Consider the following 25,050-nt stretch of genomic DNA (forward strand, 5'->3'; position numbering starts at 1 on the left):
TACAATATCGTAATATAACAGAGGCCTCCTGATCGAGGAAGAGGACGAAGGTTACGAAGACCAGAACGCTGCACAGTGCTCCTGGTGTGGTCTAATCGAGGGATACGGAGACCAGAACGCTGCACAGTGCTCCTAGTGTGGTCTAATCGAGGGATACGGAGACCAGAACTGCGCATGTGCTCCTAGTGTGGTCTAACCGAGGGATACAGAGACCAGAACTGTGCACGGTGCTCCCGAGTATGGTCTAACGGAGGGATATGGAGACCAGAACTGTGCACGGTGCTCCGAGTGTGGTCTAACCGAGGGATACGGAGACCAGAACTGTGCACGGTGCTCCAAGTGTGGTCTAATCGGGGGATACAGAGACCAGAACTGTGCACAGTGCTCCTGGTGTGGTCTAATCGGGGGATACGGAGACCAGAACTGCGCACGTGCTCCTAGTGTGGTCTAACCGAGGGGTACGGAGACCAGAACTGTGCACAGTGCTCCGAGTGTGGTCTAACCGAGGGATACGGAGACCAGAACTGTGCACGGTGCTCCGAGTGTGGTCTAACCGAGGGATACGGAGATCGGAACTGTGCACAGTGCTCCCAGTGTGGCCTAACTGAGGGATACGGAGACCGGAACTGTGCACGGTGCTCCGAGTGTGGTCTAACTGAGGGATACGGAGACCGGAACTGTGCAGGGTGCTCCGAGTGTGGTTTAAGCCAAAGTAATATAACCATTTTGAAAGTGGTTTCATCGCCCACTCCTAAACCAACATTGTCTCTCGCTGTCTGTCTCTCTCTGTCTCTGTACCGCTCTCTCTCTCTCTTTATTTCTGTCTCTCTCTTGATCTCTTTCTCTCAATGTCTCACTCATTCTTCCTCTCTCTTCTGTCTGTCTCTTTCTCTCTCTCTCTCTATTTGTCTCTCTGTGTGCCTTTCTCTGTCTGTCGCCCTCACGCTCTCTGTCACTCTCTCGCTCTCTCTGTCTGTATCTCTCGCTGCCTCTCTCTCTGTTGCTCTGTCTTTCACGCTCTGTCTTTGTCTCTCTCTCTGTCTTTGTCTCTCTCGCTCTCACTCGCTCTGGCTCTCTCTGTGTTTGTCTCTCTTGCTCTGTCTCTCTCTCTCTCTGTCTGTCGGTCTCTGTCTCTCTCTCTGTTTGTCTCGTTCTATCTCTCTTTGTCTCTGCCTCTCTCGCTCTGTCTCTCTCGCTCTGTCTCTCTCGCTCGGTCTTTCTCTGTCTCTGTCTCTCTTGTTCTGCCTCTCTTTGTCTCTGTCCCTCTCTGTCCCAGGTGAGCTGAATCGACTGCGAGGGGACCTAGCCGAGCAGAAGGCGGTCAGCGATCTGGAGAAGGGGGCTCTGCAGATGAAGCTGAGCCAGAGCGAGCGGGAGTCAGAGCGAGTGCTCCTCGCTGCCCGGGAGGCGCATGCACGGGAGCTGGAGCGCCTCCATGAGGAGAAGGTGAGCTCTGCGAGCACGTCTGTCCATCCCTCCCACCCAGTGCTTGAGTGCATATGCATCAGTGAGTGTCCTGTCCCTCTCTCACACTCAACGCTATCTTCTCCACCATCTCTCCCAGAGGGCTTTGCAGCTCAAGATGGCGGGCGAGCAGACAGAGGCCTTGTCCCATCTCCGGCGGGAGCTGGAGGAGGCGGCGGAACGGCACGAATATCTGCGTGAGGAGCTGATGCAAACCATCACCAGCCTCCAGCAGGAGAGGGAACGCTTGCTACTCGAGTCCGAGAACAATAAGCAGAAGGTAGGGAGGAGAGGAGGGAGATTGAGACCACATTGGGATTGAGTACAGTGGGAGTGAACGGGAAGGGGTTTGGGTCCATTGGGATTGTGTACAGTGGGGGTGAACGGGAAGGGGTTTGGGTCCATTGGGATTGTGTACAGTGAGAGTGAATGGGAAGGGGTTTGGGTCCATTGGGATTGTGTACAGTGGGAGTGAACAGGAAGGGGTTTGGGTCCAAGGGAATTGTGTACAGTGGGAGTGAATGGGAAGGGATTGAGTACAGTGGGAGTGAACAGTGGGAGTGAACGGGAAGGGGTTTGGGTCCATTGGAATTGTGTACAATGGGAGTGAACAGGAAGAGGTTTGGGTCCATTGGGATTGTGTACAGTGGGAGTGAATGGGAAGAGGTTTGGGTCCATTGGGATTGTGTACAGTGGGAGTGAATGGGAAGGGGTTTGGGTCCATTGGGATTGTGTACAGTGGGGGTGAACGGGAAGGGGTTTGGATCCATTGGGAATGTGTCGAGTGGGAGTGAATGGGAAGGGGTTTGGGTCCATGGGATTGTGTACAGTGGGAGTGAACGGGAAGGGGTTTGTGTCCATTGGGATTGTGTACAGTGGGAGTGAATGGGAAGGGGTTTGGGTCCATTGGGATTGTGTACAGTGGGGGTGAACGGGAAGGGGTTTGGGTCCATTGGGATTGTGTACAGTGAGAGTGAATGGGAAGGGGTTTGGGTCCATTGGGATTGTGTACAGTGGGAGTGAACAGGAAGGGGTTTGGGTCCAAGGGAATTGTGTACAGTGGGAGTGAATGGGAAGGGATTGAGTACAGTGGGAGTGAACAGTGGGAGTGAACGGGAAGGGGTTTGGGTCCATTGGAATTGTGTACAATGGGAGTGAACAGGAAGAGGTTTGGGTCCATTGGGATTGTGTACAGTGGGAGTGAATGGGAAGAGGTTTGGGTCCATTGGGATTGTGTACAGTGGGAGTGAATGGGAAGGGGTTTGGGTCCATTGGGATTGTGTACAGTGGGGGTGAACGGGAAGGGGTTTGGATCCATTGGGAATGTGTCGAGTGGGAGTGAATGGGAAGGGGTTTGGGTCCATGGGATTGTGTACAGTGGGAGTGAACGGGAAGGGGTTTGTGTCCATTGGGATTGTGTACAGTGGGAGTGAATGGGAAGGGGTTTGGGTCCATTGGGAATGTGTCGAGTGGGAGTGAACGGGAAAGGGTTTGGGTCCATTGGGATTGTGTACAGTGGGAGTGAACGGGAAGGGGTTTGGGTCTATGGGGATTGTGTAAGTGGGAGTGAACGGGAAGGGGTTTGGGTCCATGGGGATTGTGTAAGTGGGAGTGAATGGGAAGGGGTTTGGGTCCATTGGAATTGTGTACAGTGGGAGCGAATGGGAAGTGGTTTGGGTCCATTGGGATTGTGTACAGTGGGAGTGAACGGGAAAGGGTTTGTGTCCATTGGGATTGTGTACAGTGGGAGTGAACGGGAAGGGGTTTGGGTCCAGTGGGATTGTGTACAGTGGGAGTGAACGGGAAGTGGTTTGGCTCCATTGGGATTGTGTATAGTGGGAGTGAACGGGAAGTGGTTTGGCTCCATTGGGATTGTGTACAGTGGGAGTGAATGGGAAGGGGTTTGGGTCCATTGGTATTGTGTACAGTGGGAGTGAATGGGAAGGGGTTTGGGTCCTTTGGGATTGTGTAAGTGGGAGTGAACGGGAAGGGGTTTGGGTCCATGGGGATTGTGTAAGTGGGAGTGAACGGGAAGGGGTTTGAGACCATTGGAATTGTGTACAGTGGGAGTGAACGGGAAAGGGTTTGTGTCCATTGGGATTGTGTACAGTGGGAGTGAACGGGAAGTGGTTTGGGTCCAGTGGGATTGTGTACAGTGGGAGTGAACGGGAAGTGGTTTGGCTCCATTGGGATTGTGTATAGTGGGAGTGAACGGGAAGTGGTTTGGCTCCATTGGGATTGTGTACAGGGGGAGTGAATGGGAAGGGGTTTGGGTCCATTGGAATTGTGTACAGTGGTAGTGAACGGGAAGTGGTTTGGCTCCATTGGGATTGTGTGCAGTGGGAGTGAACGGGGAAAGGTTTGTGTCTATTGGGATTGTGTACAGTGGGAGTGAACGGGAAATGGTTTGGCTCCATTGGGATTGTGTATAGTGGGAGTGAACGGGAAGTGGTTTGGCTCCATTGGAATTGTGTACAGGGGGAGTGAATGGGAAGGTGTTTGGGTCCATTGGAATTGTGTACAGTGGGAGTGAACGGGAAGTGGTTTGGCTCCATTGGGATTGTGTGCAGTGGGAGTGAACGGGGAAAGGTTTGTGTCTATTGGGATTGTGTACAGTGGGAGTGAACGGGAAGTGGTTTGGCTCCATTGGGATTGTGTACAGTGGGGGTGAACGGGAAGGGGTTTGGGTCCATTGGGATTGTGTACAGTGGGAGTGAACGGGAAGGGGTTTGGGTCCATTGGGATTGTGTACAGTGGGAGTGAATGGGAAGGGGTTTGGGTCCATTGGGATTGTGTACAGTGGGAGTGAACCGGATGGGGTTTGGGTCCATTGAGATTGTGTACAGTGGGAGTGAACGGGGAAAGGTTTGTGTCCATTGGGATTGTGTACAGTGGGAGTGAACGGGAAGTGGTTTGGCTCCATTGGGATTGTGTACAGTGGGAGTGAACGGGAAGTAGTTTGGCTCCATTGGGATTGTGTACAGTGGGAGTGAACGGGAAGGGGTTTGGGTCCATTGGGATTGTGTACAGTGGGAGTGAATGGGAAGGGGTTTGGGTCCATTGGGATTGTGTACAGTGGGAGTGAACCGGATGGGGTTTGGGTCCATTGGGATTGTATCTGTACATTCTAACCTGTACCTTTTTGGATATAGCACTGCTCAGAGCAGGCGGAAGAAATGGCCCTCCTGGTTAAGAAGCTTAATGACACTCAGTTCCATCTCAGCACTGCACGGGAGGAGCTGGAGAATCAGAGAAAGGAAGTGAACAGGGTGAAGGAGGAGGCACAGGTAAAAATAGGTCATTCGCCCCAGTTAACAACAGCAGGTGTTTCATTAAAACTCTGATGTAACATCGAGTCAACTAGGCATTTATTAGGGGAGGTGACAATACGCTTGGTGGTGTAACCGAGGGATATGGAGACCAAAACTGTTCATGTGCTCCTAGTGTGATCTAACCGAGGGATACGGAGACCGGAACTGTGCACGGTGCTCCCAGTGTGGCCTAACCGAGGGATACGGAGAGCAGAATTGTGCACAGTGCTCCGAGTGTGGTCGAACCGAGGGATACGGACACCAGAACTGTGCACGGTGCTCTGAGTGTGGTCCAACCAGGGGATACGGAGACCAGAACTGTGCACGGTGCTCAGAGTGTGGTCTAACCGAGGGATAGGGAGATCAGAATTGTGCATTGTGCTCTGAGTGTCGTCTAACCGAGGGATACGGTGATCAACACTGTGCATGGTTCTCCGAGTGTAGTCTAACTGAGCTTACTGTATGAACCTTATTGGATGAATCCTTACTTCATGGCTTCCTTAACCTCTGTTAATATTTCCAGGCCGCGATGTGTCCCTTCCGCTGTATCTCTCTGTTCCAGTACACTGTTTAGTTATTAACTTTTCTAAGCCGTGTTTGGCGATGTAGTTTCTATCTCTTTGTGTACTGACCTTCTCCCTTTCCTCCTTTGCCCCCTCCCCACCTCTCTCTGCCCCTCCATCCTTCCAGTCCACCCTCAGTGATCTGACCTTGGACTTAAAGGAGACACAGTCCCAGCTGGGCGAGGCGGGGGCCGAATGTGAGCGACTGCTCGCCAGCGCCAAGGAGCAGGGCGAGCAGCAGGAGGCCCAGCGCAAGGCCGTGGAGATGGAGGTGAGGAGCGCCTTATGAGGGGTGAGGGGGGGGGGGGGGGGGGCAGAGGCCAAGGGCGGCCAAATCCTTGAAAGTCCAGCCCTGTCCCATTTGATTGTTGGTGCATTCCCCCCCCCCCCCACCTATTACATTATTATGGACTCTTCCGTAATCCACATTTCCCCCCTCCTCTCGACACACCTCCCCATCTACATCACGGACCATTCCTGGTCCAGAGTTTCCACCCCGGGTTATATAATGTATCATTCCATTTTCAGCTTCATCTATATAATGGACCATCTCAACCTCTCCCCCATTTGTATAATAGACCATTCCGTATCCAGAGGTCCCCCCCGCTGAATAATGGATCATTCCATTTTCAGAGCTTCCTCCCCGACCATCTATATAGCGAACCTTTCAGTGTCCAGAGCTCCTCCCATCTGTATAACAGACCATTCCATTTTCAAAGCTTACCCCGCCATCTGTAGAATGGACAGTTTCTTCTCCACAGATAACATCCCCCCCCCCCCATCAATATCTGGCTAATGATCTGCTCTACAAGTCAAAACCCACCACCATCCCCTCCCACACCCTTTAGTGGAACCCTCCCCATCTACGTAATGGGCCGTTCCGCCAGTAAACCCCCTACCCCTATTTAACAAAGCGAACATCCCCGCCAGATAATAGAGTGCTCTGTGCCGGGAGTTCCCCTGCCACTTCCATAGTGGACCATTCCAGAAGTAGAACCCACTTCCCTGCCCCACTCCCTCCTCCCCCCTCAATGCCTCACCATTTAATGGACTGTTCCACCAAAAATGGAACAGACCACAGAGCAAAGGTCCACCCACACCGCACTCCCCCACCACCCCTCCTGTAGAGTGGAGTGCTCCTTCTGGCCACCCTTCCCCTACCCCACTCTCTCAAATACCCCCCAACCACCCTCAACCTTGTGTCCACCCAGTGGCCCTTTGAGACTCAGTGTCTTCACTCTCTAGCCTCAGAGCGGAAAGTCTTACATGGATCACATAGTTGAGAACCTTCTTTCCTACTTGGCAATCGCGAGGCAGCCAAGAATCACCCCCCCACCTCCAGTCGAGAGAGGGAGGTAGGTCGAGAGGAGAGAAGGGAGCGAGGGGAAGACTACCACGTTGAGGGAATACAGCCATGGGGGGGACGGGAAGAGTACGCTCCTGCACTCGGTGACACAAGCTCTGATTGGTTGGCAGCTGGTGGAGGTGAAAGCCCAGCAGGCAGTCCTAGAGGAGGCACAGGAGGGGCTGAGACGGGAGCTTTCCCAGCTCCAGCAGGAGCGCGAGGGGCTGGAGGAGGCGAGGCGGATGGCGGAGAGAGAGGTCTCAGAATGGAAGAGAGCAGAGGGCGAACAGCGTGCAGAAAGGCAGATGGCGGAGCGGCTGAACGGGGAAATCCGCCAGGACGTGCGTCGTTTGGAGTCCGAGAAAATCAGGTACCAACCTTTTGTCCCCAATGTGCTCTCGGTAAACAATAACAGGAACAGGGGAATGCGCAGCACTCTTGGAGGGTCAGTATTGAGGGAGTACTGCACTGTCAGAGGGTCAGTACTGAGGGAGCGCCGTGCTGTCAGAGGGTCAGTACTGAGGGAGCGCTGCACTGTCAGAGGGTCAGTACTGAGGGAGTGCCGCACTGTCAGAGGGTCAGTACTGAGGGAGCGCCGCACTGTCAGAGGGTCAGTACTGAGGGAGTGCCGCACTGTCAGAGGGTCAGTACTGAGGGAGCGCCGTGCTGTCAGAGGGTCAGTACTGAGGGAGCGCTGCACTGTCAGAGGGTCAGTACTGAGGGAGTGCCTCACTGTCAGAGGGTCAGTACTGAGGGACTGCCGCACTGTCAGAGGGTCAGTACTGAGGGAGTGCTGCACTGTTAGAGGGTCAGTACTGAGGGAGCGCCGTGCTGTCAGAGGGTCAGTACTGAGGGAGTGCTGCACTGTCAGAGGGTCAGGACTGAGGGAGCGCCGCACTGTCGGAGGGTCAGTATTGAGGGAGTACTGCACTGTCAGAGGGTCAGGACTGAGGGAGCGCCGCACTGTCAGAGGGTCAGTACTGAGGGAGTGCTGCACTGTCAGAGGGTCAGGACTGAGGGAGCGCCGCACTGTCAGAGGGTCAGTATTGAGGGAGTACTGCACTGTCAGAGGGTCAGTACTGAGGGAGCGCCGTGCTGTCAGAGGGTCAGTACTGAGGGAGTGCTGCACTGTCAGAGGGTCAGTACTGAGGGAGTGCCGCACTGTCTGATGATCAGTACTGAGGGTATGCCGCCCTGTCGGAGGGTCAGTACTGAGGGAGCACCATACTGTTAGATGGTCAGTACTGAGGGAGCGCTGCACTGTCGGATGGTCAGTACTGAGGGAGCGCCGCACTGTCGGAGAGTCAGTACTGAGGGAGCGCCGCACTGTCGGTGGGTCAGTACTGAGGGAGCGCCGCACTGTCGGAGGGTCAGTACTGAGGGAGCGCCATACTGTTGGATGGTCAGTACTGAGGGAGCACCGCACTGTCGGAGGGTCAGTAATGAGGGAGAGCCGCACTGTCAGAGGGTCAGTACTGAGGGAGCGCTGCACTGTCGGAGGGTCAGTACTGAGGGAGCGCCGCACTGTCAGAGGGTCAGTACTGAGGGAGCGCCGCACTGTCGGAGGGTCAGTACTGAGGGAGCGCCGCACTGTCGGAGGGTCAGTACTGAGGGAGCGCCGCACTGTCGGAGGGTCAGTACTGAGGGAGAGCCGCACTGTCGGTGGGTCAGTACTGAGGGAGAGCCGCACTGTCGGAGGGTCAGTACTGAGGGAGAGCCGCACTGTCGAGGGTCAGTACTGAGGGAGTGCCGCACTGTCGGAGGGTCAGTACTGAGGGAGCGCCGCACTGTCAGAGGGTCAGTACTGAGGGAGGGCCGCACTGTCAGAGGGTCAGTACTGAGGGAGGGCCGCACTGTCGGAGGGTCAGTATTGAGTGAGCGCCGCACTGTCGGAGGGTCAGTACTGAGGGAGGGCCGCACTGTCAGAGGGTCAGTACTGAGGGAGGGCCGCACTGTCAGAGGGTCAGTACTGAGGGAGCGCCGCACTGTCGGAGGGTCAGTACTGAGGGAGTGCCGCACTGTCGGAGGGTCAGTATTGAGGGAGCGCCGCACTGTCGGAGGGTCAGTATTGAGGGAGCGCCGCACTGTCGGAGGGTCAGTACTGAGGGAGTGCCGCACTGTCAGAGGGTCAGTACTGAGGGAGTGCCGCACTGTCAGAGGGTCAGTACTGAGGGAGGGCCGCACTGTCAGAGGGTCAGTACTGAGGGAGCGCCGCACTGTCGGAGGGTCAGTACTGAGGGAGTGCCGCACTGTCGGAGGGTCAGTATTGAGGGAGCGCCGCACTGTCGGAGGGTCAGTACTGAGGGAGTGCCGCACTGTCAGAGGGTCAGTACTGAGGGAGTGTCGCACTGTCAGAGGGTCAGTACGGAGAAAACTAATACTTTCCCTCCTCCTGCCCCGCCCCCCTCAGCCTCAAACTCGCTGTCGAGGAGAAGGATTCGAAGATTGGTGTCCTTGAGGAGACCAGGGCCGCAAGCCAGGCCGAGGTGGCGGAACTGAGGAGCAGCCTCCTCGAAGTTGAAAGGTCAAGGTTGGAAGGTCGGCGCGAGATTCAGGAGTTGCACCGGCAGGTTGGGCCCTATTTTATTTTGTGGGCGAAAGGGGGCTGGGGAATGGGACCTGAGGAGGTTAACCTTGTTGCGTTATGGTGGGGGGGCTTGGTGGGCTACTGCGGAAAATGAGGGCTGCGCATATCCATCCTCTCCTAACCATAAGACACAGGAGCAGAATAAGGCCACTCGACCCATCGAGTCTACTCCACCATTCAATCATGGCTGATATTTTCTCATCCGCATTCTCCTACCTTCTCCCCATAACCCGATCCCCTTATTGATCAAGAACCTATCTATCTCTGTTTTAAAGTCACTCAGTGATTTGGCCTCCACAGCCTTCTGCAGTCAAGAGTTCCACAGATTCACCACCCTCTGGCTGAAGAAATTCCTCCTCATCTCTGTTTTAAAGGATCGTCCTTTTAATCTGAGATGGTGCCCTCTGGTTCTCGTTTTTCCTACAAGTGGAAACATCCTCTCCATGTCCATTCTATCCAGGCCTCGCAGTATCCTGTAAGTTTCAATAAGATCCACCCGCATCCTTCTAAACTCCAATGAGTACAGACCCAGAGTCCTCAAACGTTCCTCATACGACAAGTTCATTCCAGGGTTCATCCTTGTGAACCTCCTCTGGAACCTTTCCAAGGCCAGCACATCCTTCCTTAGATACGGGGCCTAGAACTGCTAACGCACACCCTCTCTCTCTCTCTCGGCAGCTGAGAACCGCCCAGGACGAGCTAGCACGGCACTCACAGGAGCTCACGGGCCTGCGCAGCTCTGCAGAAAGCCGCGAGCAGGAGCTTCGCATGGAGGCCCTCCGGCTGAGGAGGAGGAATCAAGAGATGGACGTCCAGTGTGAGGCAGCGCAACGGCAGGTCAGGGAATGGGAAAAATAATCGCGGAGAGCGGGCGAGGGACTCGAACCGCGGGCTCTGGCAGCGTACGATCTCCAAGGATCTTCCGGACTCACTTCGTTTTTTTCTCCCCCCCCCACCCCGCCAGGTCTCGGAGATCCAGAGGAAGCTTCTGGAAGGCGATGCGGGCCTCCGGGCGAGGGCAGAGGGTCTGTCCACCGAGCTGGAAGAGGCCCGGGCCCGTGAGGGGTCCCAACATGAGGCGGCGGCCCGGCTGGCTGGCCAGCTGGAGGCGGAGGCTGGCAAGACGGCGGCCCTGAGGCTGCAGCTCAGCAGCATGGAGGGGAGGGCCCAGGGATTGCAGGAGGGCCTGGCCAGAGCTGAGGAGGGCCGGAGGAAGGCCGAGACCAAACTCCGGGCCTTGCTCTCGGCCCTGCGGCAGAGCCTGGGGCTGGGAGTTGGAAGCGATGCCACTCGGAGCCCGGACTCAAGCAGTCCTAGCCCACTGGGATCAGCGTTCTCTGTCACAGGTCAGTGAGAAAATGGACAGAAAGCGAGTTTGGATCACTAACCAACCACTCGATCCTGAGAGAGACAGGAAGTTCACTCTGTATCTAACCCCGTGCTGTACCTGTCCTGGGAGTGTTTGATGGGGACAGTGTAGAGGGAGCTTTACTCTGTATCTAACCCCGTGCTGTACCTGTCCTGGGAGTGTTTGATGGGGATAGTGTAGAGGGAGTTTTACTCTGTATCTAACCCCGTGCTGTACCTGTCCTGGGAGTGTTTGATGGGGATAGTGTAGAGGGAGTTTTACTCTGTATCTAACCCCGTGCTGTACCTGTCCTGGGAGTGTTTGATGGGGACAGTGTAGAGGGAGCTTTACTCTGTATCTAACCCTGTGCTGATCCTCTCTCTGACTCTCACCTACAGCCTCGGTACGAGCTTCCACATCATTCGAGGAGGAATTGTCTTTGCCTCTGAGTGAGAGGGAGGTGGATCCTTCTGCAATCGATGTGGAGGCAGTTGAAGCTGCCCTGAAGCAGCTCCTGGAGAGGGTCCACAACTCGCAGATGGAAAAGGTAACGCAGTCCAAACGCGAGAGAATCCCACATCTGCCCAGGCCTGGGAGGGGATCCTGGGATCCTTCTGTGCACTGCCTCTTGATTGCTAAAGTCCATCTGTCTCTTGTGACCTCCCGCAACCCCCTGCTCCCCTCTTTCCAGGATTGCTGCAGTACTGAGGTGAAGAGGCTCCACGCCAAGATTGATGAACTGGAAGCCGAACAGCGACAGAATGCTCATCGACTGCAGCAGCTTCACAGGAAGTTGGCAGAGAGTGAAGGAGGTCAATCTGTCTCCCTTGTTCTCTTGCTCTCTCTCTCTGCCTGTCTAGCTGTGTCGCTCTCTGTGTGTGTCTCTCTCTCTCGCTCTCTCTGTCTTTTTGTCTCCCTTTTTCTCTGTTTCAGTCTATGTCTCTCTCTCCTGGTCTCTCTCTCTTCTCGTTCTGTCTGGCTCTCTCTCTCTCTCTCTGCGTGTCTCTGTCACCGCCTCCCTCTCTCTCCCCATCTCTCTCTTTCGTCTCTTTTCATCTCGCTCTTTTTGTGTGTATCTCTCTGTCTGCCTCTCTGTCTCTCTCTTCGTCTTTCTGTTTCTCTCCCTCCCTGACTCTCGCTTTCCATCACTCACCCTCTCTTTCTCTCTATGTCTAAATTTAAGCCCTCGTTTGCAGGTCTGCGTGTGGCCACTGAGCAGCTCGGAGAGGCTCAGACCTCCCTGCGGGTTCAGGATGAGACTGTGCGACATCAGGAGCGGGAGAGCACAGCCCTGAGAGAAACGATCCTGGACCTGGAACTCAACCTCAAAACATCCCAACGGGAAATGACAGACATCAAGGTGAAATAATTCTCTCACAAAATTAGACACTACACTGTAAACGGGTCAGTCCTGAGGGAGGGCCGCACTGTCAGTAGGTCAGTCCTGAGGTTGCGGTGCACTGTCAGTGGGTCAGTCCTGAGGGAGTGCCGCACTGTCAGTGGGTCAGGCCTGAGGGAGTGCCACACTGTCAGAGGGTCAGTCCTGAGGTTGCGGTGCACTGTCAGTGGGTCAGTCCTGAGGGAGTGCCGCACTGTCAGTGGGTCAGGCCTGAGGGAGTGCCACACTGTCAGAGGGTCAGTCCTGAGGTTGCGGTGCACTGTCAGTGGGTCAGTCCTGAGGGAGCGCCGCACTGTCAGTAGGTCAGTCCTGAGGTTGCGGTGCACTGTCAGTGGGTCAGTCCTGAGGGAGTGCCGCACTGTCAGTGGGTCAGGCCTGAGGGAGTGCCACACTGTCAGAGGGTCAGTACTGAGGGAGTGCCACACTGTCAGAGGGTCAGTACTGAGGGAGTGTCGCACTGTCAGTGGGTCAGGCCTGAGGGAGTGCCACACTGTCAGAGGGTCAGTACTGAGGGAACGCCACACTGTCAGTGGGTCAATACTGAGGGAGTGCCGCACTGTCAGTGGGTCAGTCCTGAGGGAGCGCCGCACTGTCAGTAGGTCAGTCCTGAGGTTGCGGTGCACTGTCAGTGGGTCAGTCCTGAGGGAGTGCGCACTGTCAGTGGGTCAGTACTGAGGGAGGGCCGCACTGTCAGTAGGTCAGTCCTGAGGTTGCGGTGCACTGTCAGTGGGTCAGTCCTGAGGGAGTGCCGCACTGTCAGTGGGTCAGGCCTGAGGGAGTGCCACACTGTCAGTGGGTCAGTACTGAGGGAACGCCACACTGTCAGTGGGTCAATACTGAGGGAGTGCCGCACTGCCAGTGGTCAGCACTGAGGGAACGCAACACTGTGAGTGGGTCAGGACTGAGGGAGTGCCGCACTGCCAGAGGGCAAGTCCTGAGGAAGTGCCGCACTGTCAGTGGTCAGCACTGAGGGAGTGCCGCACTGTCAGTGGGTCAGGACTGAGGGAGTGCCGCACTGTCAGAGGGTCAGTCCTGAGGAAGTGCCGCACTGTCAGAGGGTCAGTCCTGAGGGAGTGCCGCACTGCCAGTGGTCAGCACTGAGGGAGTGCCGCACTGTCAGTGGTCAGCACTGAGGGAGTGCCGCACTGTCAGTGGTCAGCACTGAGGGAGTGCTGTACTGTCAGGGTCAGTACTGAGGGAGCGCCGCACTGTCAGAGGGTCAGTCCTGAGGGAGTGCCGCACTGTCAGAGGGTCAGTACTGAGGGAGTGCTGCACTGTCAGAGGGTCAGTACTGAGGGAGTGCCACACTGCCAGAGGGTCAGTACCGAGAGAGTGCCGCACTGTCAGTGAGTCAGGCCTGAGGGAGCGCCGCACTGTCAGAGGGTCAGGCCTGAGGGAGTGCCGCACTGTCAGAGGGTCAGTACTGAGAGAGTGCCTCACTGTCAGAAGGTCAGTACTGAGGGTGTGCTGCACTGTCAGAGGGTCAGTACTGAGGGAGTGCCGCATTGTCAGAGGGTCAGTCCTGCGGGAGTGCCGCACTGTCAGAGGGTCAGTACTGAGAGAGTGCCTCACTGTCAGAAGGTCAGTACTGAGGGTGTGCTGCACTGTCAGAGGGTCAGTACTGAGGGAGTGCCGCACTGTCAGAGGGTCAGGCCTGAGGGAGTGCCGCACTGTCAGTGGGTCAGGCCTGAGGGAGTGCCGCACTGTCAGAGGGTCAGTCCTGAGGGAGTGCCGCACTGTCAGTGGGTCAGTACTGAGGGAGTGCCGGACTGTCAGAGGGTCAGTCCTGAGGGAGGGCCGCACTGTCAGAGGGTCAGTACTGAGAGAGGGCCGCACTGTCAGAGGGTCAGTCCTGAGGGGGTGCCGCACTGTCAGGGTCAGTACTGAGGGAGCGCCGCACTGTCGGAGGGTCAGTACTGAGGAGTGCCGCACTGTCAGAGGGTCAGTACTGAGGGAGCATTGCACTGTCAGAGGGTCGATACTGAGGGAGCGCCGCACTGTCAGAGGGTCAGTACTGAGGGTGTGCCGGACTGTCAGAGGGTCAGTGCTGAGCGAGGGCCGCACTGTCGGAGGGTCAGTACTGAGAGAGTGCCTCACTGTCAGAAGGTCAGTACTGAGGGTGTGCCGCACTGTCAGAGGATCAGTACTGAGGGAGTGCCGCATTGTCAGAGGGTCAGTCCTGAGGAAGTGCCGCACTGTCAGAGGGTCAGTCCTGAGGGAGTGCCGCACTGTCAGTGGGTCAGGCCTGAGGGAGTGCCGCACTGTCAGAAGGTCAGTCCTGAGGGAGTGCCGCACTGTCAGGGTCAGTACTGAGGGAGCGCCGCACTGTCGGACGGTCAGTACTGAGGGAGTGCCGCACTGTCAGAGGGTCAGTACTGAGGGATCGCCGCACTATCAGAGGGTTAGTACTGAGTGAGGGCCGCACTGTCAGAGGGTCAGTACTGAGGGAGTGCCGGACTGTCAGAGGGTCAGTCCTGAGGGAGGGCTGCACTGTCAGAGGGTCAGTACTGAGAGAGGGCCGCACTGTCAGAGGGTCAGTACTGAGGGAGCGCCGCACTGTCAGTGGGTCAGTCCTGAGGGAGTGCCGCACTGTCAGAGGGTCAGTACTGAGGGAGCGTTGCACTGTCAGAGGGTCAGTCCTGAGGGAGGGCCGGACTGTCAGTGGGTCAGTACTGAGGGAGTGCCGCACTGTCAGTGGGTCAGTCCTGGGGGAGGTCCGGACTATCGGAGAGTCAGAACTGAGGGAGTGCCGCACTATTGGAGGGTCAGTTCTGAGCGAGGGCCGCACTGTCGGAGGGTCAGTACTGAGGGAGCACCGCACTGTCAGTGGGCCTGTCCTGAGAGTGCGCCGCACTGTCAGTGGGTCAGTACTGAGGGAATGCCGCATTGTCGGAGGGTCAGTACTGAGCGAGCGCCGCACTGTCAGTGGGTCAGTCCTGAGAGTTTGCCGCACTGTCAGTGGATCAGTCCTGAGGGAGTGCTGCACTGTAAGTGGGTCAGTACTGAGGGAATGCCGCATTGTCGGAGGGTCAGTACTGAGCGAGCGCCGCACTGTCAGTGGGTCAGTCCTGAGAGTTTGCCGCACTGTCAGTGGATCAGTCCTGAGGGAGTGCTGCACTGTCAGAGGGTCTGTACTGAGGGAGCGTCGCATTGTCTTAGGCGCTGAGGGCGATATTTATCCCTCAGCCGATATCATTGGGGAAAAGCGTGACCCTGTGACCTGGGTCATGAACACATTGCTTTGTGTGTTATCGTTCTGTTTGCCAAGTGGCTGCCTCATCTCTAGGGCAACACTGTTGCACAAGTGGATAGCACTGTGGCTTCACAGCGCCAGGGTCCCAGATTCGATTCCCCGCTGAGTCACTGTCTGTGCGGAGTCTGCACGTTCTCCTCGTATCTGCGTGGGTTTCCCCCGGGAGCTCCGGTTTCGTCCCACAGTCCATAGACGTGCAGGTTAGGTGAATTGTCCATGATAAATTGCCCTTAGTGTCCAAAAAGGTTAGGAGGGGTTATTGGGTTATGGGGATAGGGTGGAAGTGAGGGCTTAAGTGGGTCGGTGCAGACTCAATGGGCCGAATGTCCTCCTTCTGCACTGTATGTTCTCTGTTGTATGTTCCAGGTGCTCGCTCCAACAACGATGGCCTTGATGGGCCCCAGACGCACTGAGCTGGTCGCATGACCTGAGGAAACGCACTTTCACATTGACAAATTGGGTGTGACATGTTGACATACGCTTTTTACATTATGTGTGCTTCCCCCTGCCATTAGGGGGTGAGGGGTGCTCCAAGCAGTAGGGTGGGCTGGTGAGGTTGAATTTTGTGTTTACCTCCCGGCAGGAGAAGGCCCGTCGTGCCAAGGTTATAGAGGAGGAGGCCGCCGAGGGGGCCCGACGGGACCGGCAGTCGCTGGAGGAGGCCCAGTCAGAGTTGGCCGAGTCGGCTCTCGCCCTCCTGGCGCTGGAGGGCGACCTGCGGAGGGCACAGGGCCAGCTGCTGGAGCGGGAGGTGCAGCTGAGGGCGACCCAGGACGCCGGAGATGCCCTCCTGCGCAAGGCGGCCCAGAGGGAGCGTGAAGCCTCGGGCCTGCGGGAGGAGCTGGAGCGGTGCAGGGCCGATGAGGGGGCGGCTCAGAGGACGGCGCGGCTGGGGCAGGCCCTGGCAGACAGCCGGAAGCGTGCCGCCTTGCTGGAGGAGACGGTGACGGCACTCCGGACGTCGCTCGGAGACGTGGAGAAGGAGCTCCAGACCGTGAAGGTAAGTCATCAGCACACGTGGGGAGCCATCGGCAACTCCAGGACTGCAGGCTCCTGGCTGGCTCACCAGGTCAACCAAGGAAAGCAGCCCTCCCCTAACGGTAACTCCGGAATCCCGATTTCTGACTCTCTCTTTCCTATTGAAGCCAGAGACAGAGGAAGAGAGACAGGCACAGACAGTGAGAGACACCGAGAGGGACAGAGGGAGAGAGAGAGAGAGACCAAAGGAGAGAGAGAGGGAGACAAAAAGTGAGAGAGTGGGACAGAGAGAGAAAGTGTGAGAGACCGAGAGAGAGAGATAGAGACAGAGAGTGGAGAGACAGAGGGGAGAGGGAGACGGAGAGAGACACACACATACACACAGAAAGAGGGACAAACAGAGTGTGGTAGTACCAGGTATTGCGGCACCTAAGAGGCTGATGACCATTGGTCAGACCCAGGAGTCTACCATTGGCTGTTGTACATAGCTCCGCCCTGACAGGCGGAGTATAAGAAACTGTGCCGTCCCAGCAGCCTTCACTTTCTGTACCGAAACTGCTGGGGAACAAGTTCTAGTAGATTAAAGCCTTCAGTTATGAAATCACTTTGTCTTGAGTGTAATTGATCGCGCATTGTTATAACCTGCCTACTGACGGTTGGCTGGGGACTAATGACTATCCCACAATCCTATGGGAGTATGAACTTCCCCAATGAGGGGGGCGGAGAAACTCCTACTATAAATAAGCTGGCCAGTCCAGGAACCAGGAGGAAGGAGAAGGTAGCAAGGGAAGTTACTGCTACTGCTATGTATATGTTGTTATAGTAAATAAACTTTATTATTTTGTATCCTTAAAACTCGTGCTGGATTCTTCGTGGCCCTCACAAAACTGGCGACGAAGGTTAAAGTGAATAGCTGACTACACTGCTGAAGCCACCTCCCTGGATTTTTGTTGGATACAGGTTGGAAGTTGTTTTCTATTATACCATGCCTCTGTACGGACGTTTGGATGTGTTTGATGCTGCGCTGGAAAGCTGGAACCAGTACACACAACGGATGCGTTACTATTTCCGGGCAAACAATATCACTGAAAACGAGCGCCAGGTGGTCATATTGCTCACCACCTGCGGACCGCATACGTTTGGGGTGATTAGGAGCCTTACGTACCCAGCTGCGCCGGACACCAAAACGTTTGATGAACTTGTGAATATAGTGGGGCAACACTTTAACCCAACCCCGTCCACGATAGTCCAGCGTTACCGGTTTAATACCGCTGAGAGGACCCCTGGAGAATCCCTTGCCGATTTTTTATCCAGGCTACGCGGGATTGCGGAATACTGTGACTATGGTGAGACCTTGTCAGAAATGTTACGCGACCGTTTGGTTTGCGGTATTAACAATGCGGCCACCCAGAGAAAGTTGTTAGCGGAGCCAACATTGACTTTTCAACAGGCAATACAAATAGTCTTGTCCCGAGAGAGCGCAGAGCGAGGAGTACAGGAGCTACAGGGAATGGAAGTGCATGCCTTGGGGCGCAACCCTTTCCGCCCAAAAACGTCCCCCCGCACTGCTGCGGTACCTTGGGCGAGGCAACGACCAGACCGACGCCAGTGGCCATCGGACATTCCTCCCCGAAGGGAGCCTTCTCCAGAGCCAATGGATGAGGAGCCATGTCCGTGTCAGACTTGTAGGCGCCGACCCCGTCGCGGACGGCGGTCCTGGGGATGCCAGAGGCGCCGTCGTTCCGACCGAAACTGGGACCAGCCCAGGGGCCGTAACTGGGACCAGCCCAGAGGCCGTACCTTCCATGTGGATGAACCTGCGGCGACCACTCCTGAGGACGTGGACACGGAGGACGACTGCCTGCAGCTGCATTGTATGGCAGCTCCCCGTGTGGCCCCCATTAAGGTGACAGTACAGGTCAATGGCCACCCGCTGGAGATGGAGTTGGATACTGGCGCAGCGGTCTCCGTGATCGCCCAGAGGACATTCGACCGCATCAAGCAGGGTATACAGACCCTTACACTAACTGACTCACAGGCCAGGTTGGCCACCTACACGGGGGAACCACTGGACATTGCAGGAACTACAATGACCCCTGTTGTCTATGGACGCCAGGAGGGGCGTTTCCCACTTATCGTAGTGCGTGGCCATGGACCCAGCCTGTTGGGTCGGGACTGGTTGCGCCATTTGCGGTTGCAATGGCAGCACATCCTCCAAACAGTTTCTGGAGGGTTGACTGAGGTGCTAGGACGATACCCAGAGGTATTCCAGCCTGGTCTGGGGAAAATAAAAGGGGCCGTAGCCCGTATCCAAGTTGAACCAGGAGCCACACCGCGCTATTTCCGGGCGCGCCCAGTGCCTTACGATTTGCTCGAGAAGGTAGAAGGGGAGCTCACTCGTTTGGAGAGTTTGGGTATTATCAGGCCTGTCCGTTTTGCTGACTGGGCAGCACCAATTGTGCCAGTAATGAAGCCAGATGCCACAGTTCGCTTGTGTGGCGACTATAAACTTACAGTGAATACAGTTTCCTGACTCGACCGATACCCAATGCCTCGCATAGAGGATCTCTACGCGAAACTTGCAGGCGGACTCTCATTCACAAAATTAGATATGAGTCACGCCTACCTGCAGTTGGAGCTGGACCCTGCCTCCCGACCATATGTAACAATTAACACACACCGGGGCCTGTATGAATATACACGGTTGCCCTTTGGAGTATCCTCTGCCTGCGCAATTTTTCAACGTGTTATGGAGGGCATTTTGAGAGGTTTACCACGTGTTACTGTCTACCTAGATGACGTGTTGATTACAGGGACGTCGGAGCAAGAGCATTTGGAAAATCTGGAGGCTGTCCTTAAACGCCTTTCGGAGGCTGGAGTCCGTTTACGTCACACAAAGTGCGTATTTCAGGCAAAAGAAGTAGTCTACCTAGGTTATCGGGTGGACCGCGAGGGTCTGCACCCCGTCGCAGAGAAGGTGCGTGCAATTCAACATGCCCCCACCCCGACTGACACTTCGCATCTTCGTTCTTTTCTCGGTCTCGTAAACTATTACGGGAAGTTCCTCCCCAATCTGGCAACTACGCTGGCCCCCTTACACCTGCTGCTAAAGAAAAATCACACCTGGGTTTGGGGTCAGCCGCAAGAAACCGCTTTCCGGCGGGTAAAGCAACAATTGTCGTCGCCTGGGTTACTAACCCACTATGATCCGGGAAAGCCTTTGCTCGTCACATGTGATGCATCCCCGTATGGTATTGGGGCTGTCCTGTCCCACAAGATGGAGAACGGGGCCGAGCGACCGATAGCTTTCGCCTCCCGCACATTGACTGCAGCGGAGAAGAAGTACGCGCAGATCGAGAAGGAGGGCCTGGCAGTGGTTTTCGCGGTGAAACGCTTCCACCAGTATGTGTACGGCCGCCATTTCACTATCGTGACTGATCATAAGCCCCTGCTGGGACTCTTCAAAGAGGATAAGCCGATACCGCCCATTGCTTCTGCACGGATCCAGCGCTGGGCTTTGTTGCTTGCTGCATATGAGTATTCTCTGGAGCACAAACCAGGTACGCAGATAGCAAATGCCGACGCACTGAGCCGATTGCCTTTATCGACCGGCCCCATGTCGACCCCCACGACCGGTGAGGTGGTCGCAACCCTAAATTTTATGGACACCTTGCCTGTCACGGCATCACAGATCCGTGAGTGGACCCAGACGGAGCCAGTCCTGTCAAAGGTTCGGCACATAGTCCTGTATGGTGGGCAGCATAGACAGCTCCCAGGCGAGTTACGGGCATTTTCCTCCAAGCTGTCAGAGTTCAGCGTGGAAGACGGCATCCTCTTGTGGGGGACGCGTGTGGTTGTCCCGGAAAAAGGCCAGGAGCTGATATTATCAGACTTGCACAATGGGCATCCGGGCGTGACCAAGATGAAAATGTTGGCCCGGAGTTATGTCTGGTGGCCAGGCCTCGACACCGACATTGAGAAGGTGGCCCAAAACTGCTCCATTTGCCAGGAGCATCAGAAGCTTCCGCCGGCCGCGCCCCTACATCACTGGGAATGGCCAGGGCGGCCTTGGGCACGCTTACATGCAGATTTCGCAGGCCCTTTTCAGGGATCCATGTTCCTTCTACTAATTGACGCCCAGTCCAAATGGCTGGAGGTGCATAAGATGCAGGGGACAACGTCCTGCGCAACAATTGAAAAAATGCGTTTATCATTTAGTACGCATGGCCTCCCCGAGGTGCTGGTCACGGATAATGGCACTCCATTCACGAGTGAGGAGTTTGCTAGGTTTACAAAGATGAACGGCATCCGCCATATCCGCACTGCCCCTTACCACCCGGCTTCAAATGGGTTGGCAGAGCGTGCAGTGCAAACATTCAAAAGAGGCCTAAAGAAGCAGTCTTCCGGATCAATGGACACGAGACTGGCTCGGTTTTTGTTTACGTACAGGACCACCCCCCATACAGTGACTGGGGTAGCTCCCGCAGAACTCCTAATGGGCCGGAGACTTCGCACCCGCCTTAGTATGGTCTTCCCGGACATTGGCGCAAAAGTACGCCGCACACAAGAACGGCAGGGACCGGGATTGTCTCGGCATCGTCCGATTCGGCAGTTTGCGCCCGGTGACCCAGTATTCGTGCGGAATTTTGCTGGTGGTGCCCAATGGGTTCCTGGGGTAATCTTTCGCCAAACGGGCCCTATATCGTACCAAGTGCAAGCCCAGGGTCGTCTCCAGCGAAAACATGTAGACCACGTCCGGTCCAGAAGATCATCCCCGCAAAAGATTCCCTGCCCCCGGAGCTCAGTTCAACAGCGGCAAAGACCAGAAACAAGGGAAGGTAGTCCTCCAAATCTTCCACTGGTGCCTCACTCAAAACCTGCGCAGGTCATGACGGGACCGAATGGGGACAGAGACGCTGACATGACGGAGGCAGCAGACTCTGACTCAGAGATGGAGACACAGGATGAATCAGAGGGGGAATCCTCGGGTCCACAGGCCGTGGATGTACAACCGCACCGTTCATCACGGAAGCACCGGTCTCCGTCTCGTTATACGCCGCCTGATCCAGCGCCGCGTGCAAATGGCGTCCGGCCTGCGGCCAAACGAGTTCGACGCCTCCCTTCGCCAGGGCCTACGGTGGATTCCTTGGACTTTGAGGGGGAGGGATGTTATAACCTGCCTACTGACGGTTGGCTGGGGATTAATGATTATCCCACAATCCTATGGGAGTATGAACTTCCCCAATGAGGGGGGCGGAGAAACTCCTACTATAAATAAGCTGGCCAGTCCAGGAACCAGGAGGAAGGAGAAGGTAGCAAGGGAAGTTACTGCTACTGCTATGTATATGTTGTTATCGTAAATAAACTTTATTATTTTGTATCCTTAAAACTCGTGCTGGATTCTTCGGGGCCCTCACAAAACGCATCAATTTAATCAACTAGACTTAAGCTGGAAGGATGGATGTCCGAATCAAACAAGAGTGCCTTCAACTCAGCCCCCACGCGGAGAACTCGGCTGCAATTTTTAAACACTGGCTGGCGTGCTTTAAGGGCTACCTCGAGACAGCCGGAGGACAGAAAATGCATCTCCTGCGCTCAAGGGTCAGCCCTGGGATCTGCCCCCTTATCGAGGAGGCAGAGAACTATGATGCCGCGATCGAACTGTTAAAAGGACATTATATCCGCCCTGTAAATCAGGTCTACGCACGTCACCTGCTTGCGACTAGACGGCAAAGCCCCGGGGAATCGTTGGAAGATTTCTACCAGGCGCTACTGGTTTCGGGGAGCGAGCACACGGAACTTTTAATCAGGGATGCTTTCATAGCAGGTATGACTTCCTCAGATATCCGCCGAAGGCTCCGAGAAAGGGACACCCTGGGATTCAGAGAGGCACGGGCCCTGGCAGGGTCCATGAACGTTGCCTAAAAAAACGCGGAGTCCTATGCGCCCGACCGCGCGGCGGCCCCCTGGCCTGCGTGGCACCCCGCAGCGGCAACCCCACAGACCTTCCCCCTGACCCCGCAGGCCTGCGCTACGAGACGGCCCGCTAACGCCGCCGGGCCCCGCTGTTTTTTCTGCGGGCAGGCGAATCATCCCCGCCCGCGCTGCCCGGCCCGCACCGCCACCTGCAAAGGGTGCAGCAAGAAGGGCCACTTTGTGGGGGTCTGCCAGGCCACGTGGCCGCGGTCTCCAGTGACTCCGGACCGCTGCGACAACCCCCCCTTCAGGCCCCGACCGGCCAGCGTTCACCGCCACCCCGCGGTCTCCAGCGACTCCGGACCGCCACGGCAACACCCCCTTCAGGCCCCGACCGGCCAGCGCTCACCGCCACCCCCCTATCCCGCGCCGTGGCCGCGGTCTCCAGTGACTCCGGACCGCCGCGACAACCCCCCCTTCAGGCCCCGACCGGCCAGCGTTCACCGCCACCCCGCGGTCTCCAGTGACTCCGGACCGCCGCGGCAAGCCCCCTTCAGGCCCCGACCGGCCAGCGTCACCGCCACCCCCTATCCTAGGGCCACGGGCGCGGCCACCTTGTCCCCGGGACACCACGCTGCACGGGTGGGCGCCGCCATTTTGTCCATCGCCGCCGCCATCTTGTTCATCCCCGGACACCATGTGCGACCCATGGGAGACGTCATCTTGGATGGGGCCCTAGGCCCCCAGCACGGCCGACTACACGCTGCCCGATCAGAACTCGCAATTGCTTCATCTGCCCTCGGTGGCACTGGACCAAAGTCGACCCCGGACACTCGCAACAGCAACAACGATGGTCTTCATCAACTACCACGAGACGTTTTGCCTGATTGACTCTGGGAGCACGGAAAGCTTTGTTCACCCCGACACGGTAAGGCGCTGTTCACTTGTAACCCACCCTGTAAACCAAAGGATCTCCCTGGCCTCCGGATCACACTCGGTGGAGATAAAGGGGTTCTGCCTAGCGAACCTCACTGTCTAAGGCAGGAAATTCGACAATTTCCGTCTGTACGTCCTGCCACACCTCTGCGCAGCTACTCTCCTGGGGCTGGATTTCCAATGTAACTTGCAAAGCCTGACCTTTAAATTCGGCGGCCCTATACCCTCCCATACTGTCTGCGGCCTTGCTACCCTTAAGGTCAATCCGCCTTCCCTGTTTGCGAACCTCACCCCAGATTACAAACCCATCGCCACCAGGAGCAGACGGTACAGTGCCCAGAACCGGACCTTCATCAGGTCAGAGGGCCAAAGGCTGCTGGGGGAAGGGGTCATCGAAGCGAGCAACAGTCCCTGGAGAGCTCAAGTAGTGGTGGTAAAGGCCGGGGAGAAGCATAAGATGGTCATTGACTACAGCCAGACCATCAACAGGTTTACGCAGCTGGACGCGTACCCTGTCCCCCGTATAGCCGACCTGGTAAACAAGATCGCGCAATACAAGGTTTTCTCCACGGTGGATCTCAAGTCCGCCTACCACCAGCTACCCCTCCATAATGGTGACCGCCAGTACACTGCCTTCGAAGCAGATGGGCGGCTCTAACACTTTTTAAGAGATCCCTTTGGTGTCACTAATGGGGTCTCGGTCTTCCAGCGAGAGATGGACCGAATGGTTGACCGGTACGGCTTACACGCAACGTTCCCGTATCTGGATAACGTCACCATCTGCGGCCATGACCAGCAGGACCACAACACCAACCTCTGCAAATTTCTCCAGACCGCGAAAATCCTTAACCTGACATACAATAAGGATAAATGCGTGTTTAGCACCGACCGTCTAGCCATCCTCGGGTACGTAGTGCGTAATGGAGTTATAGGCCCTGATCCTGAGCGCATGCGCTCCCTTTATGGAGTTCCCCCTCCCTCACTGCCCCAAGGCCCTGAAGTGCTGCCTCGGGTTTTTCAGTTATTACGCACAGTGGGTCCCCCAACTACGCAGACAAAGCCCGACCCCTAATCCAGTCCACAACCTTTCCCCTGTCGACGGAGGCCCGCCAGGCCTTCAGCCGCATCAAAGCAGACATTGCAAAGGCCACGATGCGCGCCATCGACGAGTCCCTCGGCTTCCAGGTCGAGAGCGATGCGTCCGACGTAGCTCTGGCGGCCACCCTCAACCAAGCGGGCAGACCCATGGCCTTCTTCTCCCGTACCCTCCACGCTTCCGAAATTCGCCACTCTTCGGTCGAAAAAGAGGCACAAGCCATAGTAGAAGCTGTGCGACACTGGAGGCATTACCTGGCCGGCAGGAGATTCACTCTCCTCACTGACCAACGGTGGGTTGCCTTCATGTTCGATAATGCACAGCGGGGCAAGATTAAAAACGACAAGATCTTGCGGTGGAGGATAGAACTCTCCACCTTCAACTACGAGATCTTGTACCGTCCGGGGAAGCTAAACGAGCATCCTGATGCCCTGTCCCGCGGCACTTGTGCCACAAATGGACCGCCTCCGATCCCTCCACGAGGACCTCTGCCACCCGCGGGTCACTCGTTTTTCCATTTTGTCAAGACCCGCAACCTGCCCTACTCCATCGAGGAGGTGAGGACAGTCACCAGGGACTGCCAAATCTGCGCAGAGTGCAAACCGCACTTCTACCGGCCAGAGAGTGCGCACCTGATAAAGGCTTCCCGTCCCTTTGAACGCCTCAGCATGGATTTCAAAGGCCCCCTCCCCTCCACCGACCACAACACGTATTTCCTGAACGTGATTGGCGAGTACTCCCGGTTCCCATACGCCATCCCCTGCCCAGACATGACCACAACCACCGTCATCAAGGCCCTCCAGGGTATCTTTACACTGTTCGGGTTCCCCGCGTACATACACAGTGATAGGGGG

The 25,050-nt window shown here is 56.3% G+C and overlaps 1 protein-coding gene across 1 annotated transcript in view; it reads left to right on the forward strand.

Moving 5' to 3' along the window:
• Positions 1-25,050, forward strand: part of LOC140392269 (uncharacterized) — a 116,472-nt gene that overhangs the window by 68,940 nt on the left and 22,482 nt on the right. Inside the window, exons 16-27 of the mRNA XM_072477586.1 lie at positions 1,277-1,446; positions 1,565-1,744; positions 4,617-4,751; positions 5,466-5,609; positions 6,815-7,053; positions 9,094-9,253; positions 9,949-10,107; positions 10,235-10,616; positions 11,017-11,165; positions 11,310-11,430; positions 11,815-11,978; positions 15,854-16,270. Coding sequence (XP_072333687.1) covers positions 1,277-1,446; positions 1,565-1,744; positions 4,617-4,751; positions 5,466-5,609; positions 6,815-7,053; positions 9,094-9,253; positions 9,949-10,107; positions 10,235-10,616; positions 11,017-11,165; positions 11,310-11,430; positions 11,815-11,978; positions 15,854-16,270 — 2,420 coding nt within the window. The remainder of the gene's footprint in view (positions 1-1,276; positions 1,447-1,564; positions 1,745-4,616; positions 4,752-5,465; positions 5,610-6,814; positions 7,054-9,093; positions 9,254-9,948; positions 10,108-10,234; positions 10,617-11,016; positions 11,166-11,309; positions 11,431-11,814; positions 11,979-15,853; positions 16,271-25,050) is intronic.

The sequence above is a fragment of the Scyliorhinus torazame genome, chromosome 16 (genome assembly GCF_047496885.1).
Source record: "Scyliorhinus torazame isolate Kashiwa2021f chromosome 16, sScyTor2.1, whole genome shotgun sequence".
Classification (NCBI taxonomy): domain Eukaryota; kingdom Metazoa; phylum Chordata; class Chondrichthyes; order Carcharhiniformes; family Scyliorhinidae; genus Scyliorhinus; species Scyliorhinus torazame.